The 22,999-nt window shown below is 37.8% G+C and overlaps 1 protein-coding gene across 2 annotated transcripts in view; it reads right to left on the bottom strand.

Annotated features, from left to right (window-relative positions):
- The window catches only part of CENPI (centromere protein I), a 79,511-nt gene that overhangs the window by 55,623 nt on the left and 889 nt on the right, over nucleotides 1–22,999 (bottom strand). For both annotated transcript variants that reach the window (XM_045471573.1, XM_045471574.1), the window contains exons 2-5: nucleotides 21,970–22,202; nucleotides 20,947–21,084; nucleotides 16,843–16,961; nucleotides 16,448–16,555 (exon numbers count right to left, since the gene is read on the bottom strand). In XM_045471573.1, coding sequence (XP_045327529.1) covers nucleotides 16,448–16,555; nucleotides 16,843–16,961; nucleotides 20,947–21,084; nucleotides 21,970–22,189 — 585 coding nt within the window. In that variant the 5' untranslated portion in view covers nucleotides 22,190–22,202. The remainder of the gene's footprint in view (nucleotides 1–16,447; nucleotides 16,556–16,842; nucleotides 16,962–20,946; nucleotides 21,085–21,969; nucleotides 22,203–22,999) is intronic.

The raw sequence follows: 22,999 nt of genomic DNA, 5'->3' as shown, positions 1-22,999 counted from the left end.
GTGCTGACAGCTCAGAGCCTGGAGCCTGCTTCAGATTCTGTCTTCCACTCCCTCTGCCCCTCCCATGCTCATGCTCTGTCTCTCTCTCTTGCTCTCTCTCAAAAATAAATATTAAAAAATTGAAAAAAAGATCCTTTTACCTAACAAAAATTCATGCATTCCTTCCAGTAGTCCGTATTTAAGATACAAACTTAAACTTTTATCTTGTTTCCCACTTAAAAGCATTTTCCCATGTTGCTTTGTCTTCAAAATAATCATTTTCAATGATCTTAATATGGCAATGAGTAGATACTCCATAATTTAATTAACCATTTAGCTCTCAGTTTGGCAAAGAGCACACATTCAATAGATTTGTTACTTAAGTTACTGAATGACTGGTTCCTTTATAACATTTCATTTTAAGTGTCCATTTATTGAGGTTTTATTCTAGATTAGGGGTCAGCAAACTGAAGTTCATGTGGTTTTGTAAATGAAGTTTTAGCAAAACATAGCTATACACATTTCATTTATGAACTCTATAGCTGCTTTCCTGCTACAACAGCAGAGCTGAGTAGTTGTGACGGAGGTCTATGGCCCACAGAGCCTAAAATATTTACTATCCTGGCTCTTTACAGGAAAAGTTTGCCACTACCTGTTCTAGAAGAAAACATAGGAGAATATCTATTTTTTTTAACGTTTCTTTTTGAAGGAGAGACAGAGCATGAGCAGGGGAGGGGCAGAGAGAGAGGGAGACACAGAATCTGAAGCTGGCTGCAGGCTCTGAGCCATCAGCACAGAACCCGATGTGGAGCTCAAACCCACAAACTGTGAGATCATGACCTGGGCTGAAGTCAGATGCTTAACTAACTGAGCCATCCAGGTGCCCCTAGGAGAAAATCTTTAGGACCAGAGGGCGGCGTTTTTTTTTTTTTTTTTCTTTCAGAAAAGAAAATGATAGCCACAAAATAAAACATGAAAGAAAAAGCCTCCATAAATTGGAGATCATTCAATTTAGAACATCTGTTTATTGGGCAAGTAAGTAATCTATCACAGGGACAAGTAAACAATAACCTGTGGGTCAAATCCAGCCCATCACTGGTCATTATAAATAAAGTTTTATTGGAACATTGCCACAGTCATTTATGTGTTGTCTATAGCTGCTTTCACACTACATCAGCAGAATGAGCAGTTGTGACAGAGACAGTATGGCCCTTAAACCTAAATATTTACTAGTTGGCACTTTAAGAAAAAATTTGCCAACACTTGCTGTAGAAAAAAAGTAGGGGCACCTGGATGGCTTAATTAGTTAGGTATCTGACTCTTGATTTCGGGTCAGGTTATGATCCCACAATTCATGGGATGGAGCCCTACATGGGGCTCGATGCTGATAGCACAGAGCCTGCTTAGGACTTTCTCTCCCTCTCTCTGCCCCTCCCCTGCGTGTGCACATGCTCTCTCTCAAAAATAAACATTTTTTTAAAAAAGTAAGTGATGTAATGGAATTAGAGAAGGCAACAAAAGCAAAGACTTTCTTTAAACAAAGTTGTATTTTGGTAATCATGAATCTAAACTTTAAAATCTGAAGTACAACATTCCATATCGCCTGTCCTCTACTTAGAAATGGGTTCACATTCTGCACATACTTGTAAGAAGCATGAATTTAGATACAGGGTTTTTTCTTAAGGAAAGGACATACATTATGACCAAGTCTGATATAATCTACACAAAATACAGTAACATTGAGTAAAAAACTCACTACCTCATATCTCTAGGATATAAACCATTAGCAACACTATTTGTCATGCTGGGTATGAATGAGTGTCACACAATCACTTGCTCTGGGCTCCAACATTATAGGAACTCTGACGTTCTTTTTCAATCACATCTAAAAAGGAAAAACTCATATACATCTAGGACTTTACAATTGTCTTTCTGGCAAATAGTAAGCACTGCCTCTGAGTCACTAAAGAGTCAGGCTCCCACCAAATTATATGAAAATAACTTTCTGAAGTAATGCTTTTAAAGTTAGGTTCCTTATTTCTTGATGTGGGTGATATTTACACAAATGTGTTCAGTTTATGAAAATTAATTGAGCTGATCAATTATGATACAGTCAATTTTTTCTACATATATACTTCAATAAATATTTTTAAGAGACAGAAAAAGGGTAAAGAAAAAGAAAAAAAGTAGGTCCCCCTCCCTCTTGCCAAGCTGATCAAGAAACTCATCAGCATCATGAAAACCATTCAAGTACAGGTATATGATCTGACAAACATTTATGAGTATCTTGTGTTCATTCATTCATTTATGAAACAAAAATTTATTGAGCAGTGACTAAAACAGACAAAAAGGCCGGCTCTTATGAAGTTTATATTCTATGTGCCATGAACAGTGTTACTAAATACTTGGGTTATAAAATGCTCAGTCTCTGCCTGGAAGAACTCAGTCTATTAAGCTATCACAAGAAAGGGGAAAGCATGCTTTAGTATTTCCCACTCTTAACAAAGTATGCTTAAACATAGAATTCATTTGTTTTGTATTTTGATTAGTTTAAGAACAAAAACCATATGAAGTTAAGAGAAATGTCAAAGGTAAAGGAGAGTCGATCACATACTACTTACCATTCATCCGCTCCTGTGTACCAGGACACAGGGATGAACATTAGTTACTCTTGTTATTCAAGGTACTTCTCTTTCATTCTTGCATAGAAAAAGACTTCCTTTGACACTTAGTCCACCCAACTTCAGTACCTCCAACTTACCTATACTCTATCTGCTCACTACTAACCTCTTAGTGACTTCCAAAAGTTCGCTGAGGACTTACACGTCTGACTCAGTCTTCTACTATAACCCTAATCCCAACCGCATGTCAGAAGATTTTAATGTCTCTATCAACAAATCACCTTGTCCTTACAGCTTATTGACTTCTGAATTCCAATGACCTGATCACCATTTATAGAACTACTGTATATTAGATACCCTGATTGACCCTGCCTGCTTTCTTGCCAACTCAGAAATGTTGTTTTACATCGTATCCAGCTGTTTAAGTACATTTCTGAGCTGGCATGAAAGCAAAGAACTACAGCTCCCAAAAACAAAGTGAAAGAGAGAACACTGAATATTGAACAAGTTCTCACCCCAAGATTTCTGCCAAACCTTAAAAATCTTGAACTTACAGCTTTAATAGCTACAAAGGGAGGTAGGAGACGGGTGGGCAGGTGATAAAGCTTAGGACCCACCCAATGTGTGGAATATACAAGGGATCTATTAGAAAACTAGAAACCATCCAATGTGTGGAATATACAAAGGATCTATTAGAAAACTAGAAACCTCAGAGCACCTGGTGGCTCAATCGGTTGAGCGTCTGACTTCAGCTTTGGTCATGATCTTGCTGTTCATGAGTTTGAGCCCCACATCGGGCTGTCTGCTGTCAGCATGGAGCCTACTTCAAATCCTCTGTCTCCCTCTCTCCCTGCCCCTTCCCTGCTCATTCATTCTCTCTCAAAAATAAACATTATAAAAAATTTTTAAAAGAAAGAAAACTATGAACCTCAAGAACCACACCCTAAGCACCCAGGTATGAAATAAAAACAAACCCCACTGTGCTGAAGAGGACGGCAAGTAAACTTGCCTGTCCTGGCCTTGGGGATGGGTGAAAGGAAAATAAAGCCATTCCAAAGAATATGTAACCACAAGCCAGTCATATATAGGTCTACAGTTTGAATTTACACTAGTGATATGACCCGGAAAACCTCAAGTGAATAATTTTAAGTGGTTCCAGCTTGTACTTCCCAGAAAAAACATATCTGATAAGGGACTTGTACCTAAAATATACAAAGAACACTTACAACCCAGTAATAAAAAGATACCCAATTTAAAAATGGGCAAAGGATCTGAATAGACATTTCTCTAAAAAAGATATATACATAGCCAATAAGCACATGAAAAGATGTTCAACATCACTAATCATTAGAGAAACACAAATCAAAACCACAACTAAATACCACTTTACATCCAGTAGGATGGCTGAAGTCAAAAAGTTAGACAAATTAAGTTGGTGAGGACATGATGAAATTGGTACCCTCATACACTGCTAGTAAATGGTCCAAACAGCTTGGTGATTCCTCAAAATTCTAAACATAGAATTAACATACAACACAGCAATTCCACTGCTAGGTATATATCCAACAGAATTGAAAGCAAGGACTTGAACAGTTACTTGTATGCCAATGGTGACTGCAGCATTATTCATGGTAGCCAAAAGAGAAACAACCCAAGAGTCCATCAACTTGTGAACAAACAAAATGTGGTATATACACACAATGGAAAATTATTCAGTCATAAACGTGAATGAAAATCTGATACATGCTATAACCTGGATGAAACTTGAAGACATTATGCTAAGTGAAAGAAGCCAGACACAAAACTACAAAAATTGTATGATTCTACTTATATAAGGTGTATAGAATAAGCAAATTCATAGAGACAGAAAGTAGATTAGAGGTTACCAGGTGCTGGGGGAAGGAGGAATGGAGAGTTACTGTGTAACGAGTAGAGTTTCTGTTAGGGCAATGAAAACATTTTGGAAATAGATAGTAGTGATGCAATTAATGCCAATGAACTATACACTTAAAAATAGTTAAAGTGGTAAATTTTATGTTATGGAAAAAATATAACAGGTTAAAAAAATGAAGTATTGATATATGATACAACATGGATGAACCTTGAAAACATTATGCTAAGTAAAAGATGCCAGTCGTAAAAGACTACATATGATTCCATTTATATGAAATGTCCAGAATAGGCAAGTCTCTGAAGACAGAAAAGAGATTAGAAATAGGCAAATCTACTCAGCGATGAAAAAGAATGAAATCTTGCCATTTGCAACAACATGGATGGAGTTAGAGTATTATGTTAAGTGAAATAAGTCAGTCAGAGAAAGGTATCATGATTTCACTCACGTGTAGAATTTGAGAAACACAACAGATAACAGAGGGGAAGGGAAGGAAAAATAAGATAAAAACAGAGAGGGATACAAACCATAAGAGACTCTTAAATACAGAGAACAAACTGAGGGTTGCTGGAGACAGTGGGGTGGGGGGTATGGGCTAAATGGGTGATGGGCATTAAGGAGGGCACCTGTTGGGATGAGCACTGGGTGTTACATGTAAGTGGTGAGTCACTGGGCTCTACTCCTGAAGCCAAGATTACACTGTATGTTAACTAACTTGGAATTAAATTAAAAAAAACAGGCAAATATTTAAAGTCAGAAAATAAATTAGGAGTTGTTTAGGAACCCCTAAATAGAAAGATGGGGGAATGACAGATAAAGGGTATGGGGTTTTGGGGGTAATGAAAATGTCCTAAAATTGACTATTCTCATGGTTGCAAATATCTGTGAACATACTAAAAACCAGTGAATTGTATACCTTGAGGAAGTAGACTGTATGATATGTGAATTATATCTCAATAAAGCTGTTCTTAAAAAGTACCCAGAGAGAAAAGAAGAAATGACAGATTACAATTAAACAGACTCAACAACAAGAGAAAGAAAGAGCCAGTGGAATAATATTTTCAATGTCCTGAGAGAATTTAACTGTCACCCTAGAACAGGGCACTCCAAGACATTTTCAGACAACAACAGTTTACTATCAAAAGATTCTCACTGAAAGAATATTCTAAAGGAAATTGATCTCAGATTGAAGGTCTGAGATGCAAAAACAAATGGTAAGCAAAGATATTGGTAAATAAGTGGGCAAATCTAAACAAACATCAACTGTGAAGATAATAATGATGTCAACTTCATGTGCGTGTGGAGAAGGGTGGAGAAGAATGAGATAGAACTAAAACAAGACAATAGCATATAATCTGGGAAGGCTTTGATCAGAGGTAAAGCGTTCTTAGGACCTTGCCTCATTTAAGATGAGGGTAAAGATACTGGTTACCTTTAGATTCTATGAAAAATCATATTAGAAATTAAAACTGAGAAAAATTGAAATGTTTATCAATTCATTAAAAAAATAATATGCCCATTACATGCTAACATAAATAACATATTCTATGAAAAATAACTATATTTTCCAGAAGAAAAACAGTAGGAAGAGTGACATTGTTGTACATTTTTACAATAAATATGCATGTTAAAATAGATACAATAACACCTAAAAGAAGACACACAGAATGTATAACTAACTTCCAAACAAGAATAGGGGGAAAACCACAATCAATCGAAAATAACAGAGAAGGGGGGGGGGAGGGAAGGCAGAAAAAAGCCAATCATTTAGAAAGTTTCAAATAAGATCTTTGAATTTATTCCTAGTATATCAATATACTACACAGGTAAATAATTGTCTAGATTAAAGACAAAAATCATCAAACAGGATTTAAAAATAAAATCTAGTTACATACTATTCAAAAGAGGCATCTAAGACATGAGGACAAAAAAGAAAAAAGATTAAGTAAAACCCCAAAAGATGGAAATATACCAAGCAACTACCATCCAAAATAAAGCCAGAGTAGCAATGTCAGTCTCCTACAAAACAGACTAAAACAAAAAGCATTTCCAATAACAAAGAGTTACTCCATGTTTATTTATTTGGGGGGGTGGGCAGAGAAAGAGGGAGGGAGAGAATCCCAAGCAGGCTCTGCACTCAGAGCAGAGCATAATGGGCTCAATCTCATGACAGTGATAACACGATGTGAGCCATATCAAGAGTCGGACACTTAAGCAACTGAGCCACCCAGGCACCCCAAAGAGTTACTCCATGATAACAGGTTTGATTCATCAGAATGATAAGAAAGCTATAATTGGGCAAACACCTAATAACAGATTCAAAATAAATAAAGCAAAAACTGACAGAACTTTAAAGAAAAACTGACAAATCTTCCATCACAGTGGGAGATTTTCAACATACTTTACTCCATAATCGATAGACGGGCAGCAACAACAAATCCATAAGGAAAGAGAAAATGTCAATTCCAATAACCTTATTCCCTCACTCTACTTCAACAACTCTCTCGCCATAGTCACTCTGAATCTTGTCATCACACTGAACCATCGACTCCTGAACCTTAAACTCCAATGCGACAATTTCCTATTATTCCAGCTTTTAACCCCACTACAGGTCTTGACAATCACCAAAGCATTCCAAACCCCTGCTGTGTATGTTCCCAGTCTGCCCTCTTCTGTCTTCACCTACTTCCCCTTTCTATCTAGACTCCCTGGTCCATCAGCTCAATCATGCTCTTGTATTCTTATCTGACCTATCCTTTGCATATTAGTAACATCACATATCTATGCTCTCTAACCCCATCTGGGCCTTCAAAACTTCTGTCTCTAATCATCTCCCATTCCCATTTCCATCAGAAGCTATTTCAAAATGTATACTGTGTCCTCAAACATCGCATTTTATCTTCCCCTCCTCACTGTTAGAAAACTTTGCCTCCTACTTGAGTGAAAACTTGAAAAAAAATTACCACTGGGCAGGAACTCCCTCAACTGTGTCCCTTACTAACCCACACATGTATTAGCATCAACACCCATCCTTTTTTCTTATTGTCAGGAGAGGTATCTTGCTTCCTACAGAAAACAAATTCCTATAATTTTAACTCTGATCCCTAGTCTTATTTTGATGCCTTTCCTCTATACCACCACAGAACCCTGTGGATACTCTCATAGGATTTATCACCTTGTACTTATCTTTTCCCCTACTACCTTTAAAGATCTTCCAGGCTAAGTCTCTTACTAGGTAGCTTACCTCAGCAAAGTTATTTAGCTTTTCCATGCCTCAGTTGTCTCTTCTCTAAAAAGGGAATGATACAATTTTGCCATAAATCCTGGCTCTAGTCATGTGACCCTGGGTAATTATTTGACTTCTTTCTGCCTCAAGACTCCTCATCTCTAAAATAGAAAAACAAAGGGGCGCCTGGGTGGTTCAGTTGGTTAAACGTCCAATTTTGGCTCAGGTCATGATCTCACGGTTTGTGGGTTCAAGCCTGCGTCAGGCTCTGTGCTGACAGCTCACAGCCTGGGGCCTACTTTGGATTCCGTGTCTCCCTCTCTCTCTGCCCCGCCCCTGCTCACACTCTGTCTCTCTCTCATTCTCTCTCTCTCAAAAAATAAAATAAAACGGGGGCACCCGGGTGGCTCAGTCTGTTAAGCGTCCAACTTCAGGCTCAGGTCATGATCTCGTGGTTCGTGAGTTCCAGCCCCACGTCGGGCTCTATGGTGACAGCTCAGAGCCTGGAGCCTACTTCAGAATCTGTGTCTCCCTCTCTCTCTGCCCCTCCCCCACTCGTGCTCTGTCTCTCTCTCAAAAATAAATAAACATTAAAAAATTAATGGCACAAAAACAGACACTCAGATCAATGGAACAGAATAAATAAGCCAGAAATAGACCCACAAACATATGGCCAACTAATCTTTGACAAAGTAGGAAAGAATATCCAATGGAATAAAGACACTCTCTTCAGCAAATGGTGCTGGGAAAACTGAACAGTGACATGCAGAAAAATGAACCTGGACCACTTTCTTACACCATACACAAAAATAAACTCAAAATGGATGAAAGACCTAAATGTAAGACAGGAAGCCATCAAAATCCTTGAGGAGAAAGCAGGCAAAAACCTCTTTGACGTTGGCTGCAGCAACTTCTTACTCAACACATCTCCAGAGGCAAGGGAAACAAAAGCAAAAATGAACTATTGGGACCTCATCAAGATAAAAAGCTTCTGCACAGGGAAGGAAACAATTATCAAAACTAAACGGCAACCGACAGAATAGGAGAAGATACATGCAAACAAGATATCAGATAAAGGGTTAGCATTCAAAATCTATAAAGAACTTATCAAATTCAACACCCAAAAAACAAATAATTCAGTGAAGAAATGGGCAAAAGACATGAATAGACACTTCTCCAAAGAAGACATCCAGATGGTCAACTGACACATGAAAAAAATGCTCAGCATCACTCATCATCAGGCAAATACAAATCAAAACCACAATGAGATACCACCTTACACCTGTCAGAATGGCTAACATTAACAATTCAGGCAACAGATGTGACGAGGATGTGGAGAAAGAAGAACACTTTTGCACTGCTGGTGGGAATGCAAACTGGTGCAGCCACTCTGGAAAACAGTATGGCAGTTCCTCAAAAATTAAAAATAGAACAACCCTACGACCCAGCAATTACACTACTAGGTATTTATCCAAGGGATACAGGTATGCTGTTTTGAAGGGGCACATGCACCTCTATATTTATAGCGGCACTATCCATAGCCATTGATGGATGAATGGATAAAGAAGATGTGATATGTATGTATACATACACAATGGAGTATTACACAGCAATCAAAAAGAATGAAATTTTGCTACTTCCAACTATGTGGATGGAACTAGAGGGTATCATGCTAAGCGAAATCAGTCAAAGAAAGACAAAAATCATGACTTCACTCATATGAGGACTTTAAGATACAAAACAGATGAACATAGGGGAAGCGAAGCAAAAATAATATAAAAACAGGAAGGGGGTGAGGCACCTGGGTGGCTCAGTCGGTTGAGCATCCACTTTGGCTCAGTCATGATCTCACAGTTTGTGAGTTCGAGGCCTGCGTCGGGCTCTATGCTGTCAGCTCAGAGCCTGGAGCCTGCTTCGGATTCTGTGATTCCCTCTCTCTTTTCTCCCCCACTCACGCTCTGTCCCTCTCTCTCTCTCAAAAAATGAATAAACATTAAAAAAATTAAAAAAAAAAAACAAAACAGGGAGGGGGACAAAACATAAGAGACTCTTAAATATGGAGAACAGAGGGTTACTGGAGGGGTTGTGGGAAGGGGGATGGGCTAAATGGGTAAGGAGTATTAAGGAACCGACTCCTGAAATCATTGTCGCACTATATGCTAACTTGGATGTAAATTAAAAAAATAAATTAAATTTAAAAAATTAAAGCATTAAAAATTTTTAAAGAAAATAATAAAATAAGGATAAAAGCCTATATCTTTTAAGGTTGTCAAGAGACTTAAATGGGTTAAAACCACATTTTATCTGGTGTATATTTTATACTTACGCACATTTTAGTTTGGCCCAGCTAACTTTCTAGTGTCCACTAGTCGCATGAGGTTAATGGCTACCATATTGGACAGCACAAGTACAGAAAATAGTAGGTGCTCAATAAACATTTTTTAAAAGTAAGCTCTGTGTCTAACATGGGGCTTGAACTCATGACCCAAGATCAAGTCACATGTTTCACTGACTGAGCCAGCCAGATGCCCCTCAATATTTTTTTAAAGGAATATTGATGTAAAAAAATATTGAATTTTAAAGGAATATTTCAGAACCCCAGGACTAGAAAAAATACTTTACATAATCCAATATTTTTTTTTACATTTTAAATCTCTGAAAATAGGACTAATCTTATAATTGATGCCATATGACAGTTTTAATGACAGCACTTTTTAGTAGTGGTTCATAAGATAATGATGTCTCTTACAATTGATGGCATCTTAGAGTTGATAAAATAACTGTATATAAAGCACCGAATGCCTAGCATATAAGCCTCACATATATTATTATGTCTTACCGTTATTTGTATTTTCAATTCTAAATTCAATGTCTGGCATAGTATGCAGTTAATAAATGTTCATTAAGTGAATTTCTACAGGATGCCTTGTGCTCTCAAACTTTGTACATCTAAATCCAAATATATTATATGCCTTCCAAAACTACCTCCTTCCCTTTCATGTTCAAAGGTACCATCATTCTGAGCCATGCTGAGAAATGGCTCAGATCTTGATCTCCTGATCCTTTCCTTAATCCAGTTTAGGTACCAGATCCTGTCAATTCTTCCTTTATAATTTCCACCAAAACCTGTCCTTTCACTTTTTCATCCCCACTGCCACCTCCTTAGTTTAGGACAGTGGTTCTCAAACCTTTTGGTCTCAAGACTCTTTACGTTCTTAAAACTTAGAGGATCCCTTGGGGCGCCTGGGTGGCGCAGTCGGTTAAGCGTCCGACTTCAGCCAGGTCACGATCTCGCGGTCCGTGAGTTCGAGCCCCGCGTCGGGCTCTGGGCTGATGGCTCAGAGCCTGGAGCCTGTTTCCGATTCTGTGTCTCCCTCTCTCTCTGCCCCTCCCCCGTTCATACTCTGTCTCTCTCTGTCCCAAAAATAAATAAACGTTGAAAAAAAAAAAAAAAAACTTAGAGGATCCCAAAGAGCTTTTGTTTATCTGGTTTATATCTATAGATACCCACCATATTAGAAATTAAAACTGACAAATTTAAAAATGGTTATTAATCCATTAAAAAATAATAAACCCATTACATGCTAACATAAATGACTTATTTTATGAAAAACTACTAACTCTCCAAAAAAAAATGACTAGAGTGACATTAATGTTTCAGACTTAATAGAAACTAAACCTGGTTTGTTTTCACTGAAGTAAATGAAGAAAATCCAGCCTCACAGACATGTAGTTGAAAAAGAAAGGAATATTTTAATAGCCTTTTCATAAAACGGTGTATATTAGTCTTGATAAGTGGTAGTCTCTTAAGGGTTAGCTGCAATGTGGAATCTGAAACCTTATCAATGAACTCTTTGTACTGTTCTATTAAAATTCATTGGTGTATAAAATTAAAGTCTATTGAAAAAACATTAAAGAAATAAAGTCTTTTGAAAAAGTATTATGTAAATAAATAAAATTCATTGATATATCTTGCATTTTGAATGGATCTTTTACCCATGTATAATTTTATAACATCATACTTAGTCATCTGGAAAAGACTGGTTTATTGAGTTATACCAAGCTTCCAAATATTGACACATTTCATTACAATTCACATTTATTATTATTGTTACCAATCTCATCAGAAAAGTTTAAGTATTGGGAAGCTGTCAAGTTCACAGTGGTAGATACAAATTTTCCCAACTTATAATTTTCACTTGAAAGCTCAAATCAGTGGGAACAAATACTTCAAGTTGTTTCCTTTGAAATGACAGGCTGGCTTTTCATTTTTGAGAAAACATCTGCCAAATACCCACATCTGAATAACCATAGTTTAAACGTCAGTCATTCAAGTAAAAATGGTATTCCATGAAGAAAGCAGCTAGTTTAGCTCACAACTCAATCACATAAGTGCTATTCCTCAGGACAACAATTATACTTTAGTACACAGAAGGGATTTATTTGTACTTCCTATTTCATCACACAGAATATTAAAAACATGTCTCAAAGGTTGAAATTTAGTAAAATTAATGCATTATTTTTTACTGCTTCATTTGAGACATTAAGAGAAACTAGCATTTTTGTTTTTTACTACAGTGAAGAACAAAATGACCATTAATACAGTTTGGCCCCACTGCCCTGATTCTGGCTAAGGCACCAGTGAGAGAGTGAGAGAGAAAGAGAGACAGAGCACAAACTGGGGAGGGGCAGAAAGAGAGGGAGACACAGAATTGAAGCAGGTTCCAGGCTCCAAGCTGTAAGCACAGAGCCCAACGCGGGGCTCGAACTCACAAACCATGAGATCATGACCTGGGCTGAACTCAGATGCTTAACCAACTGAGCCACCCAGTTGCCCCTCAGGCACCAGTTATATTCACCATTACTTTATAGCACCATCAGTGCAAATGCCAACACAATGAAAATAGCAGATAATATCTTGACATTGCTATGAAAATAATTTTGACTTCTCAGAACTCCTGAATCAGGGAGACTCAAGGGGCCCACAAATCATATTTGAGAATTTCTAGTCTAGGACTTCATCACTTTATACCTGGATTATCATATTAGTCTCCTAACTATTCTTCCCAACACTAGCCTCTCTCCTTATTCATATTGTTTGGCATACTAAACACAACTTCCAACAATTCTGCTTTCAACATGTTCTTCCCAAAAATTATCACTGATTTCCCCATTGGATAGAGGATAAAGTTCAAATTCTTTAGCATCACCTTAAGACCTCTACAATCTTTCCTCATCCAACTTTTTCAGCCCTACCTTCCCCCACTGCCTGACACAAATGTAGATAAGTCAGACTGATCTATTGAAGTTCTCTGGGAACAAAATTTACACAGCTAACAACTTTGCTTGAAATGTTCCTGTCATATGAAATAATATTTCCTTTTATCAAATCTCACATCCTATTCAACCTTCAAGGACTAGCTTGACGCCCACATACTTTATTTATGATGCTTTTTCTAATCACTCTGGTTTACAGTGCTCTCTTCCTTCCTGGAAAAGTCACAGCAATTATTATCCCCACATTGTCATATATTATCTTTGATAATTTAACTCTTAAGGTATTATTTAACTTTATGTACTTTCCTTAATCCCCCAACTGGATTTTAACTCCCTGGAATACAGAAACTCTCTGCTAAACTTTTAATCTTCTACAGTGCCTAGTACAATGCAACAAATACAGTGAAAACATCAATTTTTAAAAGTAAAATCAATGAATCAATTTCCTTTCCAAAGCCAAGAGGAATTTGGTTAAATGAATGATTCACACAGTCTACGAACTACTGATGGCCCTTGAAAGTCTTCCAGGTGGACAGCAGATTGATTTCTTAGAGTTACTAACGTTTTCAAGGGGAATAATTATGCTATTTCATCAAAATCAGTCCACTAGCATCTCATCAAAAGCAATCCTCTCCTCATTAATTCTGATGAGGTTTTTGCAGTGGTAATACAAGAAAATGTAGAATAAGTGACCCACAGGACTCTGTTAAAGTGGTTTTAAAGGGAAAAGATTACAATCACTGCCCTAAATTAGCAGAGACTCCAATGTGGAGTCGATTCTATCTGTAACATTTTATTTCCTTAAAAGAAAATATAAAGCAAATATGGTAAAAACTTTGTTAATATGAAAGACAGGTGCAAGAGTGTTATGCTTTATACTTTTCTATATGTTTAACATTTTATTTTTAATTTTTTTAATGTTTATTTTTAATTTTTTTGATGTTTATTTTTGAGAGAGATAGCACAAGCAGGGGAGGGGCAGAGAGGGAGACATAGAATCCTAAGCAGGCTCCAGGCTCTGAGCTGTCAGCCCAGAGCCCGACGCAGGGCTCTAACTCACATGTTGTGAGATCATGACCTGAGCCGAGGGGAACACTCAACCAACTGAGACACCCAGGACCCTTTTTTTTTTTAAAATGTTTATTACTTATTTTTTGAGAGAGAAAGAGAGAGAGAGAGAAAGAGACAGAGACAGAGCATGAGCTGGGGAGGGGCAGAGAGAGAGGGAGACACAGAATCCAAAGTAGGCTCTGGCTCTGAGCTGTCAGCACAGAGTCCAACATGGGGCTCAAACTCACGAACCATGAGATCATGACCTGAGCCAAAGTCAGAAGCTTAACCAACTTGGCACAAAAACAGACACATAGACCAATGGAATAGAATAGAAACCCCAGAACTAGACCCACAAACGTATGGTCAACTCATCTTTGACAAAGCAGGAAAGAACATCCAATGGAAAAAAGACAGCCTCTTTAACAAATGGTGCTGGGAGAACTGGACAGCAACATGCAGAAGGTTGAAACTAGACCACTTTCTCACACCATTCACAAAAATAAACTCAAAATGGATAAAGGACCTGAATGTGAGACAGGAAACCATCAAAACCTTAGAGGAGAAAGCAGGAAAAGACCTCTCTGACCTCAGCCGTAGCAATCTCTTACTCGACACATCCCCAAAGGCAAGGGAATTAAAAGCAAAAGTGAATTACTGGGACCTTATGAAGATAAAAAGCTTCTGCACAGCAAAGGAAACAACCAACAAAACTAAAAGGCAACCAACGGAATGGGAAAAGATATTTGCAAGTGACATATCGGACAAAGGGCTAGTATCCAGAATCTATAAAGAGCTCACCAAACTCCACACCCGAAAAACAAATAACCCAGTGAAGAAATGGGCAGAAAACATGAATAGACACTTCTCTAAAGAAGACATCCGGATGGCCAACAGGCACATGAAAAGATGTTCAGCGTCGCTCCTTATCAGGGAAATACAAATTAAAACCACACTCAGGTATCACCTCACGCCAGTCAGAGTGGCCAAAATGAACAAATCAGGAGACTATAGATGCTGGCGAGGATGTGGAGAAACGGGAACCCTCTTGCACTGTTGGTGGGAATGCAAATTGGTGCAGCCGCTCTGGAAAACAGTGTGGAGGTTCCTCAGAAAATTAAAAATAGACCTACCCTATGACCCAGCAATAGCACTGCTGGGAATTTATCCAAGGGATACAGGAGTACTGATGCATAGGGGCACTTGTACCCCAATGTTCATAGCAGCACTCTCAACAATAGCCAAATTATGGAAAGAGCCTAAATGTCCATCAACTGATGAATGGATAAAGAAATTGTGGTTTATATACACAATGGAATACTACGTGGCAATGAGGAAAAATGAAATATGGCCTTTTGTAGCAACGTGGATGGAACTGGAGAGTGTGATGCTAAGTGAAATAAGCCATACAGAGAAAGACAGATACCATATGGTTTCACTCTTATGTGGACCCTGAGAAACGTAACAGGAACCCATGGGGGAGGGGGAGGAAAAAAGGAAAAAAAAAAAAAAAAAAAAGAGGTTAGAGTGGGAGAGAGCCAAAGCATAAGAGACTGTTAAAAACTGAGAACAAACTGAGGGTTGATGGGGGGTGGGAGGGAGGAGAGGGTGGGTGATGGGTATTGAGGAGGGCACCTTTTGGGATGAGCACTGGGTGTTTTATGGAAACCAATTTGGACAATAAATTTCATATATTATAAAAAATAAAAAAAATAAAAAAAATAAAATAAAATATAGATCACTAAAAAAAAAAAAAAAAAAAAAAAAAAAAAAAGAAGCTTAACCAACTGAGCGACCCAGGTGCCGCTGACTATTTTAAAATAAGGAAAAACAGGGGCAACTAAGTGCCTCAGTCGGTTAAGCCTCCAACTTCAGCTCAGGTCATGATCTCACGGTTCATGAGTTCAAGCCCCGCATCAAGCTCTCTGCTGGCTATCTGCTGTTGGCATAGACCCGGCTTTGGATCCTCTGTCCCTCTATCTCTCTGCCCTTCCCTGCTCGTGTTCTCTCTCTCTTTCTCTCTCTCTCTCAATAAATAAACAAACAAACAAACTTAAAAAACTTAAAAAAATATTTAAAATAAGGAAAAACAGGGCACTGGGGTGGCTCAGCCGGTTGAGCATCCAACTCTCAGTTTTGGCTCAGGTCATGATCTCAGGGGTTCATGAGTTTGAGCCCTGTGTCTGACAGTGCAGAGCCTGCTTGGGATTTCTCTCTCTCTTCCCTTCCCCAGCTCATGCGCATGCGTGCTCTGCCTCACTCTCTCAATAAATAAATTAACATTTAAAAATAAATAAAAATAAGGAAAAACTCATTATGTGGCACTTTGACGCACACATCATGTGTCAATATACAAGAGCGTACCATTTGATTGATGCATAATGTTGTCCAATTTTTACTTACCAGTGCATCATCTTCCAATGAGGCAAAAAAGAAGCCATAGAGTAAGTTAATTTGCTCCTTGTGATCAATGAAGTCAAACATAGCAACCAGCCAACGATAAAAAAGTACCTATCAAGAGACAAAATGCTTATCTTTAGAGAAATGTAACTGGCACAGGAGAGAGCTTAATTGCCCACTCAGGGCTATTTTAGAAGCCTCTAGCACAAAGTAGGATAATAGATTTTATATCTCAGTAAAAAATTTCTGCTTGAGCAGAGCCCCTGCATCAAGTTATATTGTTCCAAAACCACAGGCTTTCCACAAAAAGCCACTGCCATTACTCCATAAGTGGCTCTTCCTTGCCAGCCCTTAAGTGGTTCTGAAGGACTTATCATCAAAGTGTTTAAAAAGATTACCTTGGTGCTACCAGAACACTTGCCAACACAAAGCCAGGAGACCGCCTTAACCACAGAATCTTCTGATATTAGAGTTGTTGGAATCATGCACTTCAATATCCGAGTGTTTACAACATTTCCTGGAAAGCAGACAAAACTGCAAATTAAACTACATTTTAGAATCTTGTTTATTACTTTACTATTATTCACTTAGTCCAAAACAATCTCACTGTATACTGAAGGCAATAAACAACAGTGAGTAATATTTGATAGATCTCTTATCATCATTTCAAAACATAGTTTCAAAAAAAATGTACCTTTAACTTCTAATATAAACTATAAAGCAAATTCTTTGACTCTATATTTCTATTTAAAAAGGGAGGATGAGTACAGGGTTTCTCTTTGGGGTGATGAAAATGTGTGGGAATTAGAGAGTGGTGATGATTGTACAACTCTGTGAATATGCTAAAAAAAAATCCTGAACTGCATACTTGAAGAGTGAATTCTATGGAATGTGAATTATACTTCAAAAAAAGCCTTACAAATTTCAAAGATTATTTTTTATTTAGTTATTATTTTTTAACGGCACAATAGATTCTTATTTAAAGCTACAGACAGACATCTTGCATGAGCTGCTTCATTTAAGAATAAATATATTTGTATTCTCCATCCCTCCCAAAAAGTGGGGAGGACAGCAGAATGAAACAGCTATTCTTGGAATTAGCTGGCAGTAATATCATTCTATACTGGTCCAATCTTTCCATCATACTCTCTGGCTTCCATGGTATTCTCCCATCTGGTAATAGAAGTGATGCTGCAAATAGCTTTGTATACACCCTATATCAATTTCTGCTTATGAAGGTTTCAAGAATTAAATGCATATCTCATCAATTTTTTTGGTACGTAAACATTGTTTCATTTGCATTATAATGTGGTAATCACACCAGTCACTGAAAAAACAACTATTCTCAACTTCTCATGCAAATAGAATTTTCAAAAGCATCTTGGATCCATGTCTTTAACCACTGTTTCACATGCATTACAGTGTGCTGATCACATCCATTCACTATAATAACACAGTTCTCACTTCTGCAATTAGCATTCTTAGAAATTATCTTATACAGTTTGTTTTAGATGTATTCTAGGATGATGATCACATCCATTTATGGAAATAACACTGATCTTAACTTGGCCCGTAGGTAACATCCTCAGAAATATCTTACACACATCTTTTTTTTTCCCTGAAGGTGAAGACCTCTATTTATTTTTTAAATAAAAATTACATATATTTAAGATGTATAGCATGATGATATCATACGCATATACATAGTGAAATGATTACTACAGCCAAGATAATTTACAATTAATTCCTCACATTGTTAACATTTGTGTGTGTGTGGTGAGAGCACCTGAAATCTACTCTCTGACCAAATTTCTCGTATTCAATACAATATTATTAACTATTGGGGCACCTGGGTGGCTCAGTCAGTTGAGCATCTGACTTTGGCTCAGGTCCTGATCTCACTGTTTGCGAGTTCAAGCCCCACATCGGGCTCTGTGATGACATCTCAGAGCCTAGAGCCTGCTTCAGATTCTGTGTGTGTCTTTGTCTCAGTCTCTCCCCCACTCACACTCTGTCTCTGTCTCTCTCTCTCTCTCAAAAATAAATAAACATTAAAAACAATATTAACTATAATCATCATGCTATACATTAGTCTCTAAATTTATTCATTCTACATATACCTCAATTTCTACTCCATTCTGTGGAGAAGGAAGGAAGCAGTGATGGCAGGTGATGAATCACAAGAATAAAAATCTCTCTATTCCACTATGGTTCCTTGTTTTCATTTCTCTTTTCTCCCTTACTCCCATCCCCAACTCTTCTAAAGTTTAAAACAGTCTGACCACTAACACTTCACACATGTACCAAATTCAAAGGGTGAATTCAATAGACTTAATACTTACTTCCCAGCAACTTTTTAATTTCTAAAGTGTCTGAAGTCCTTTTTTCAAAACTTTATTAACTTTGAGAGAGAGAGAGAGAGAGAGAGAGAGCAAACAGGGAGAGGCAGAGAGGGAGAGAGGGAATCCCAAGGAGGCTCTACACTATCAGCACAGAGCCCAACACAGGCTCAATCTCATGAACCATGAGGTCATGACCTGAGCCAAAATCCAGAGTCAGAAGCTTAACTGACTGCACCCCAAAGTCCTTTTGTACTTAACTATGAAATTTGTAGCACACCTGCCCCTGAATATGCATTTCAACTTAGCAAAAGAGCTATATGTAAAGATATAGTAGTGATGGAGGGTATCACAGAAGTAACGAAAAGGAGAAAAACAATTAAGGAGGCCACATATGACATCTCCAATTCCAGCTTAACAGAAAAATGAAGTTAGAATAGAAAGAAAGAGATTATTTTTAAAATTGCCATATACTAGTTTCCAAGGCTGAGGCATGCATTTGCCACAAGACCTGACAAACATCATGAAAACCTTCTAACCATTACTTTCTAAGATATCAAAAAAAGAGAAATTCCAAAATAGAAAATACTTGTATATTCCATACATGTTTTAAGGGGAGAAGAAATAGAATTGACAATAGACACTGATTAGTTAAACATGGATTCCTGGAGGGGCGTCTGGGTGGCCCAATCAGTTAAGTGTCCAACTTTGGCTCAAGTCATGATCTCCTGGTTCATAAGTTCGAGCCCTGTGTCAGGCTCTGTGCTGACAACTCAGAGTCTGGAGCCTACTTCAGATTCTGTGTCTCCCTCTCTCTCTGCCCCTCCCCCACTTGTGCTCACTCTCTCAAAAATAAATAAAACATTTAAAAAATTAAACATGGATTCCTGGAAAGATATTAGAACCAAAAAATTTAGGGGCACCTGGGTGGCTCAGTCGATGAAGCATCCAACTTCAGCTCAGGTCATGATCTCGCAGTTCATGAGTTCGAGCCCCAAGTTGGGCTCTGTTCTGACAGCTCAGAGCCTGGAGCCTACTTTGAGTTCTGTGTCTCCCTCTCTCTCTGCCCCTCCCCCACTCTCATTCTGTCTCTCTCTGTGTCTCAAAAATAAATAAAACGTTAAAAAATAAAAGAACCAAAAAATCTGAAACCGCTTAAAAGAGCCAATTTTATCAGGTCAAATTTAACTTTGTGGGAAAACACAGAGAATTAATCAAGTAAAGGTAGAGAACTAAAATACCTGGGAGTCATATTTTGGTTTCAGCTAGTAATGTGTTGTTGCTTTAAAACATACACCCCTGAAAACATGATGCTAGGGTATACACAAAGGAACCCAATATGCAAGGGCCAGGAAATAACATACAAAGCAACCAGTTTTGACAGATGTCTTAACAGTTCAAAAAAAAAAAGTAAAAAGCCCAATAGCAGTGTGGTACAGTATAAACACTAGAAGGGGAGTTAGAAGATCGAAGTTCCCCAGTTCTAACTCTGACATTAAGCAAGTCTCTTTAACCACTCTGAGTCTCAGTTTCCTCACCTTTAAAATGAGGATGTTCAAGGCCTTAAATACCTTCCGAGTCTGAATTTGGATGAGAGTAGGTTAAAAGGTTCTTGTCAAGTAAAAAAGAATACGGGTCAGGTGTTATTTCTTTCTAAGAACCTCTCCCCCTCCATTCAAAATGGACTTAGAAGAGGAAAGAAATAATTTCCACAAAAACAAAAGCATATTGTCTGGTAGATCATAGACACTATAAAGGAACCAGTATCAACAGGGACTTGTCATAGGCAAGTAAACCTAAAAGCAATGAAACAGATCAAGTGATCTCTTAAGCTGCCTTCTAGCAGCATTATTTAAAGTATTATCTATGCTTCTTAAGAGAAATACTAAAAATGACTCCCATATATTTGGAGATAAGAGTCTATACATTCTATTTGTAAAGTCATGTGATAACTAACCATTCTCAACATATGCACACAGAAACTTTTGGTTCATAAGGTAGCTTGAACACAAGAAAGGTCCATTTTATAATCTTACCAGATTGGCTTTATGAAGAGAATAGTACAAATAAGGAACTACAGCTGATACCAATAAACAATCTAATTCAAAGTCTGGAAGGCAAAACTAACTGCAAACTGATGACAAATGTATCCCCGTGACATACCAAATTTGCCACTAAGTGCCACATTTAGTAGAATGTCAATTCCTTCTGGAGCTAACCCACTCTTCCAAGCCACATTTTCCACAGTTTTCAAGTGTTTTTCCAAGGTTTTATCTCTACTCCGTGAAGTTTCAACAGGACCTGGAAAAAGGAACAATATTAAATAGTGGGACCTTTAAAATTCTTTCAGTCCTCAACCTCAACAGTTGCAACTTGGGATACTATAAAGAAATAGCTTTATGTTAAAAATGTCTTCCCCAAAATGTTTCAAAGCCTTTAAAATTCTACAATATTTAACAGCAATGGAGCAACAGCACCTTCAGTGAGGAAAACTGAATCATGCTCTGGCATCTCTGATCTAAAGTAACTAAAAGCACTGAACTTAGACTATAAGCTGATCCACAATACTAGAGCAGTAGTTCCCAAACTCTGCTGCAAATTGGAATCACCTAAGGAGACTTTTAAAAATCCTGATGCCCAGACTGCATTCCACACCAATAAAATCAGAATGTCTAAGACTGGATGCCAGGCATCAATGTTTTTTTAAAGATTCTCAGATAATCCCAATGTGCAGCAGTTTGGAAACCACACTGCCAAGAGTTTGTTTTGTTGTTGTATCCCTAGTACCCAACATACTGACATTAGTAACTGCTCAATAAATGCCTATTAAATAAAAAAAAAGCATGAATGAACAAAAATATGCTTTCCTTTAAAAACCCATAAGGGAGCACCTGGGTGGCTCAGTGGGTTGAGCATCCCACTCTTGGTTTTGGCTCAGGTCGTGATCTCCCAGTTCATGAGTTTCAGCCTCACAATGGGCTCTGTGCTGATAGTGCTGGGCCTGCTTGGGACTCTCTCTCTCTCCCCCCCTCTCTCTCTGCCCCTCCCCTGCTCATGCTTTCTCTCTCTCTCTCTCAAAATAAATAAAGTTAAAAAAATATTTAAAAAATTAAAATCCATAAGTAAAAGGTGTAGGATAATTTTTCTTATGAAAGTTCTATTTCTGTAAAAAAATATCTGTCTTACCTTTCTCAAAGTATCTCACTGCTCTTTTCAGAGCATCTTCTGCTTCATCATCAGCATGTCCATAACCTTTCACTGGATCGTTTTGTCCATGTTTTAAGCTGCACTTTGAGTCATTTAGGTCCTCTTCTTTCAAGGCCAAGAGATTAGTCTTATAACTATCACTATCTTGTGAAGTCCTCTTTTGTGCCTTAGAGTCCTTAACTCTCTTTTGAGGTGACATTATTGCACATGTTCTATACAGAAACAAGTGTGAAGTTACCATTAAACAGGCAAAGCATCCCTTTTTACTCCACAAAGACAGGAACCATATCTGCCTGGTATTCCCAAACATTCAGCACACAATAACTATCACACAAGCAGCATACACACAAAATACCTGACAACAATCCTGGCAACAAAGTCTATAGGTTAACTTGCACAGAAAGCCCTTGACCTAAATAGGAATAGGGAGAAACAACTCTCCAAGGTAACATTTACCAGTTGAACTTGACTTATTGTGGAAAAAAAGAGTACAAGCAACATAGCAAGCTCTCTTAAAATGGCTCTATCACACAATAAGTCCAAAACTATTCCATCTCATACATTCAATCTCACTTTCTCCACTCCTATATTTCTCCACCCTCCTTGATCTTGCTTTTAATCTTTTATGCTCGCCACTTTGTGAGTGCTAAATTAAAACTGCACAGTTCAAAAGTCAAACTGGTGACCAAACTAAGGATTCTCACAACAGAATTATTCCCCATGAACTCATTTATTCCATAAATAATTGTTGATCAACTATATGCAAAGCACAGTTCTAGTTACCAGGGATAAGATAACAAAACAGTCAAGGTCTCTACCCTAATGAAACTTATGGGGGTAGCGTGGGGGGGAGTGTGAAAGAGGGGAGTGATACCATCTGATTTGTTGTAAGACCGTTTCAGCTGCAGTGTGGAGAAAAGAATGTTAGGGGATCAAGGAGTGAAAACAGACCAATTTTTAAAAGTCTTGCAGAAGTCCAGAAGACATATAACTGTAGTCTGAACTAGGC

Source organism: Leopardus geoffroyi, chromosome X, assembly GCF_018350155.1.
Source record: "Leopardus geoffroyi isolate Oge1 chromosome X, O.geoffroyi_Oge1_pat1.0, whole genome shotgun sequence".
NCBI classification, from domain to species: domain Eukaryota; kingdom Metazoa; phylum Chordata; class Mammalia; order Carnivora; family Felidae; genus Leopardus; species Leopardus geoffroyi.
Note: the sequence above shows the minus strand (reverse complement) of the source record. Positions and strands in the feature narration are given on the sequence as shown.